Here is a 6,000-nt window from a genome sequence, read left to right on the forward strand (position 1 = left end):
TCATGGAAGGATTACACCAGCTATTTAGGTAAGATGCAATTTAGGCTCCTAAACCCCAGCATTATCGAAATGTCTCAAACTATTAATCAGCTGTGAGGCTTCAGCAACGTCGGGTGCAGCGGTGCGGGGTTGCCCTGGAGGTTGCTGTGTTCCAGAGAGATTAAGTCTCTGGTTAATTCATTTTGCATTGGATAATCACATGGTTTGGGCCCGTTTAATGAGCTGCGGGCGCATGGCACGGTGGCGAGCACCAGGACCAGGCGGGCATCTCCGTGCCCTGGGCTGTGCCAGCAGGCGCCGGGGGCCTGAAGCCGCTCCATTACCCCATCGCTTCTGCAATCGCCTGCGTTTCCCAGCCGTGGAGTTTGTCTTCGACCTGTCTCGGCATGTAAATTATTTCACGGGTCAGTGGAGCCTGGTCCGAACGGGTCCAGTGCAGTGGCTGGATTATCCGCTCGCGCCCCCGTTCCCATGGCAACCCCAGCATTCCCGGGGCAGGATGCTTCATTAGTGGTGATGTAAAACTTGACCACCGCTCCCACACCTCGAAGCCTGCTGGCCTCCCAGAGATGTATTTATTTTTAGGTTCTGCTGCTTTACTCCACCCTTCGCTCTCTTTTCCCCTTCTCCTTTCTGTCTCAGACAAATTCACATCCCGGCAGCCTTCTCCTTAAGGCCAATTCCAGGTCCTTGGCTGAGTGATGCCGGGGGTATCCGTGAGTGGGGATAATCCACTGGCAGCTGCCAGCACTGGGCACAGCCTTTGTCAAAACACGTCGCTCGCAGGCGCCTACGCTCCCCGTCACATCGGCAGGCGGCTGCGCGCGAGCAGCCTATAGATAGTAACTGGCTATCATTGATCTAAAGCGATGTGCCGAGGAGAGGCACGGCGCAGCTCTGCAGAGCGCCTGCTTTGTTTCAGATGTGTCCTGGCAAAGAGGCCCTTTGCCTTTCCCTGCAGTGAGATGGGCAGAAAAAAACATTTTTTCAGCCCTTCAAGTCCACATAGATGCTGGGGTGGGGGTGGGGGATGTAAACGTGGGAGCTTAGTGTCAGCAGTGACACCGAGCCCAGTGGTGACCGCGGCCCCCTCCCCATCTCCGTGCACCAGCTGCACAAGGAAGGGGACAGGCTTGGTGCAGAGGAGCCCCTTCTGCAGCCTGCGTGTGCCAGGATCCGGCCGCTTGGCAGGGCCTTCGGCAGCCGAACAGGCATCACATCAGCGTCCTGTGGTGCCCAAGGAGATGCTCCCAAGCTCCTGTCCTGGCAGAGCGGGTGCTCAGTGCCGTTGAACGCTTTGGGGAGGGACAGGCAGGATTTGGGGGAAGGCAGGACCATCCCCTGCTCCTGCCATGCTGCTGCCCCATCCCTGTCCCGCTCAGCGAGTGGCTGGTGCAGGTGTGGGAACGGTGTCACCGTAGCGGTCCCAGAGCAGCTCTTGCAGCCCCACGGTGAGGAGCGGGTGTTAAACCCAGAATACCAGCTGGCCGGCAAGGCTCCTCCTGGGCATCAACCCTCGGAGGGCTGGCACCATGTGCCGGTCCCAGCCACAGACCTGCTGCGTGCTGCTCTGCTCTCAGCACAGAGGAGCATGCCGTATTATTATTATTGTTGTTGTTGTTGTCGTTGTCATTGTCATCGTCATTATTGCCCTTTCTGCTGTTTCACATCTGCACAAGCTGCAATCCCGGCAGCAAGAGCCACGGCTGCTGGTGCCAAGCTGGTGCCATCCCCAGTTCGGCACCGTGTTCTGGCTAAACCGCCCCTAGAGCCCGGCCGTCAACCTGCCCTGGGGATGCTGTCCTGCTCCGGGGATGCTGTCCTGCTCTGACTGACGGTGTCCGGTGCGGCTCCTCTTTGGCGAGCGGAGGTGGAGCCCACACAGTTCCTGCCTTCTCAGCAGCCCCCACGTGCAGGGCGAGGTCCCATCCCCATCCCCATCCCATCCCCACACATCGCTTCTGTCAATGGCTCTGTAATGAGCAGATTTTTCCCCAAAGTGCATTTGCTTGGCGAGGAGGTCAGTGCTGTCGGGTGGGGAGAGCCCTCCAACTGCTGGCTGCACCGGCGGCGGCAGGCTCTGCCCCCCCTCTTCCTGGCCTGTCTCCCTCCTCAAAACCCGGCTTTGCCAAAGGAAATCCCCATGGGAAAGCAGTTTATCCTTTAGGACCTGCTGCTCCTGCTCAGCCCCAGCCATTTGGCTCTTGCAGTTCACAATTGTTTGTCCTCCCTGGCAGCAGCCTGGGTGAAACGTGCCCCGCGGTAACATTAAGATGCATTCGGTGGTGCTCTGCGAGCTGGCTTCCTAAAATTTTAGCGAATAATCTTTGGCTTTGACAGCAATAAAAGAAATCCTACATGTTGCCCTAATCTGTCAAGAAAAAAGGACGTTTGGAGGTATGCGTTGGTTTGGCAGAGCTAAAGGCAGGCACGTCACGCACTCTGTGCCGGGGATTTCGCCATGTTGGCTGACTTAGAGTGAGTTAAGATAAAATCTTTGGGCATTGCCCAACTGCTAGGTGCAGCAGCGGGAGTTTATTCTGAGACTGCTATGTAAACACGGGCTTTTCGCTGCTCAGCCTTGCCCTTGCTGAGTGACATTACGGATGCTGGAGATGGCGCAGCTTAGACTAACGCAAATATCTCTTCTTCAGGGTGAGCAGAGACACCAAGGAACCAGCAGCGAGCCGGCCGGCTTCTTCCCGCAGCGCTGCCAGGTCCGTCGATGCTGCTGATATGGGGAGGACGGCGAGTCCCTTGCTCGGTGCTAGACGACGGGAATACGGAAAAACTCGGGCAGACGAAGAGCTGGAGAGCCCTAAAAAGCCTGCGGACAGGATAGGAGAGACATCCCCATCAGTGCTGCGGAGAGGGGGCTCCCCTGCCCCGGATGGGAGGTTCCCCAGCCCGCTGTCTCCGACGGTGCCGAGGAGGAGAGGGCTCTCTCCAGCGGCAGGGACGGTGCCCAGCTCGTCGGCCGCCCTCTCTGAGTACGTGGAGGAGCTGCGGCGGCAGCGGGGAGCGGAGCGGGATCAAGGGCGGCCGGCGCTGGGCGACACCTCTCCCCTCCCCATTTACCGCACCACGGGTGCCGCGGCCCTGCGGCGCTGCAGGGCTTTGCCAGCGGCAGAGGATTCCCCGGGGAAGCTGGAGGGGGATCAGCTGGGGGAAGGCGAAGGAGCAGGCACCAGCCTGGCGCGCTCCTCCAGCCTGCGGAGCATGGCCACGGAGCCGGCCGAGCCGCCACGCTCACCGGCACTCAAACGAGCCTCAAAGTTTGGCTCCTACGACTCCCTCCTGCAAAGCCTCGGCGGCTCCGGCCGCCAGCCAAGCTCTCCGGCTGTGGGCATGGAGGTGCTGGGCACGCTGCAGCCCAGCTCCTGGAGAAGCTTCCTGGAGCCGTCGCTGGAAGACGCGGAGGTGGGATGGGGCTCAGGGGGGGTCCTGAGCTCGGCATCCAGCGACGGGCCGGGTGAGGGGAAGGGCAGCGACCCCTTCAGCTGGCGAATACCCACCCTCAACTACGAGAGGAGAACCAACGTTGACTTCGACGACTTCCTCCCGGCCATCCGCAAATCCCGCTCCACCAGCAGCCTGGCCAAGCCCGGGAGGGACAGAAAGGACGGCCACCGGCCCCTCACCGTCCGCTTCCAGGATGAGGCCGTAGCAGGCGGCTCGGCGTCCTCCGGGACGAAGGGCACGGCCAAACGCAGCATGGCCTCCTGGGAGGACCCCGGGGACCTCTCCGACTCCTCCTCATCCTCTAGCTCCCTCCTCTCCTCCCGGAGTGCCGACAGCATCAAGCGCCGGCCGCAGCCCCAGCGGGGGGACGGGGAGGGCTGCAGTGGCAAAGCCGGCTCCCAGAGCAGCGGGACGAGCCGCCGGGCGGAGGCAGAAGGGAAGGAAGACGATGTCAGCAGCATCATGAAGAAGTATCTGGGAAAAGACTAAGGTAACCGTGCTGAGCCGCTCACCGGCACGAGCTCCGAGCAGCGCTGGCAGGTTTGCGGTGCTGGCCCCGAGCTGCTGCCTGTGCCCATGCCACGGGGTGTGTGGGGACAGGGTGGCCCAGGATAGCAGGTGTCCCCACGCTCCCCCTGGAGCAGCCCAGGGCAGGGGAGGCACTGGCCCGGCTCCATCCCCGATGCCTGCCTGTGCTCCCGGCTCTCCAGCAGCTGGGATGGTGCCAGGGATGTCCCATGGGACGTGTGGCACCGGGGATGGCACCCCGCTTGCCCTCTCCCTGCTCCCTTCGGAGCTGCAGGGGGGTGGGCAATGGGGACAGCCCCAGAGCTGGGCAGGACACCAGCTCCCAGGTCTCCTGGCCTCCAGGTTTCCCAAAAATCGTGTCCCCCAGCTCCTATCATGCCATCCAACAGCCACATCCTCCCGAGCCCGGCTGAGCGCTCATCCCGGTGCTCCTGCTTGTTCGCTTAATTTGAAATTGGCTTTGGCTGGATGCTGGAGGTCACCCCTCTCCCGAGGAAGGGGGTCCCACCGGGATCAGGGGCGTGCTTCCCCCAGTTAGCAACTGCCTCTGACAACCACTTGGCTCCAGTTTCTGTATTGCGACTGACACTTCGAGAATTAGGATTTATTACCGCAATCCAGGTTTGAAAGCAAAGTCCCTAATGAATGCGCCACAACTGTAATTAAGTGTTTAAAATAGATTAGAAAAACATTTTGTAAAACCATTGCCTTTAGACTAACTTATTGGATGTCAAGCTGTGACCAAATTGACTAAGCCGACACAAGAAGGGAGCGCGTGTTAATAAAACATTTCTTTCCAGGAAGCACAATTTGCATAATGAAACGTCCCACTTTCTCCAGACTTTGTTTCAATGAACTGCAGCAACTGGCCTGGGCGCTGCAGCGGGAGAGGGGCCGCCACCGGGCAATCCGCTCCCCGGCTCCTTTGGAAGAACTCCTGATAGGAAACCCGTAATTTAAACAGCGACTGAAAGCGGCTCCTCGAAAGTCTCGGGACGGTTTTACAGATGATGAGACTTTTTTTGTTTTGTTTTGTTTTTAAACGTACCCTGGTTTCTTTATGCTCCTGCCTCGTTTCCCGTCGCCGCAGCTTTGCTCAGGGCCAGCCGCGGGGAATGAGGGACTTTCTTGTTCTCCTGCCGTCGTTTGACTCAGGAGTTGGTGCTGTAATTAAAAACCCAGCGGCTGCCATAGATGCCTGATAATGCGCCACGCTGACCGGGAGGAGGCCACGCTGTAAAGAGCTGGAGGAACATCACACCTTTTTAACCCCGAAGGTGTATCCCATGTGTCTCACCCCACCTAGCGCTGCCCAAAAATCAGCTGAGTGGCCGAAGGATGCTTTCGGGTCTCGGCGTGACACCCAGCGACAGCGGAGCCGGAGGGTCGGTCAAACCGAGCCGCACATTTGCAGAACCTCTCCCTTCATGTGCTTTTATTTTTATTTAGTTTCCAGAGGCTGAGACTTTCTCTGAAGCTTCTATAATTCTGTCGATATTTGAAGGCAGATCCATACGTGCTTTCGTGGCTCCTGCCTGTTTGGGACACGTGGGAACATCCCCTTGGCGCAGCGCCGCGGCGCGTGTGGCAATGGGAGGCTGTAGTCGGATGGCTGCTTGGTTTTTACACAATAAAATATTTGCTTCTTTGACACGAGCCTCTTCTTGTCTTTCCGTTCCCCGCAGCGAGCACAGATCCCTGGAAGCAGCGCGGTGCAGAGCCGAGCGCCCCCCTACCCGGCTGGGGGCTTCTCGCCCGGGACCCTCCAGCCTCCCCATCTCTCGGCACTCACAAAAAGCTCTTTTTTCAGCCTCAACCCTCTTTCCTAGAAGAGCTCCAAACTTACTGATTTGTCAGAGGTTTGTGGCAAAATTATACAGGTACATGAACAGATCTCTCTGTTCCATGAGAGATTTCCAAGTAATTTTCTCAACTGGGACATTCACATCAACCTCGTTGGACCCCCCGGGGCAGCCGCAAATGCAGCAGCAGCTGGAAAAGGCAAACTGG

General features: G+C 58.8%; 1 protein-coding gene across 4 annotated transcripts in view; it reads left to right on the top strand.

The window, feature by feature from the left end:
- Positions 1–5,641, top strand: part of MYO18B (myosin XVIIIB) — an 80,955-nt gene extending 75,314 nt beyond the window's left edge. For all 4 annotated transcript variants that reach the window (XM_074606106.1, XM_074606108.1, XM_074606109.1 and 1 more), the window contains 2 exons: positions 2,655–3,952; positions 4,791–5,641. In XM_074606106.1, coding sequence (XP_074462207.1) covers positions 2,655–3,951 — 1,297 coding nt within the window. In that variant the 3' untranslated portion in view covers position 3,952; positions 4,791–5,641. The remainder of the gene's footprint in view (positions 1–2,654; positions 3,953–4,790) is intronic.
- Positions 5,642–6,000: the final 359 nt, after the last annotated feature.

This window comes from Larus michahellis, chromosome 13, assembly GCF_964199755.1.
Source record: "Larus michahellis chromosome 13, bLarMic1.1, whole genome shotgun sequence".
In the NCBI taxonomy this organism is placed as follows: Eukaryota; Metazoa; Chordata; class Aves; order Charadriiformes; family Laridae; genus Larus; species Larus michahellis.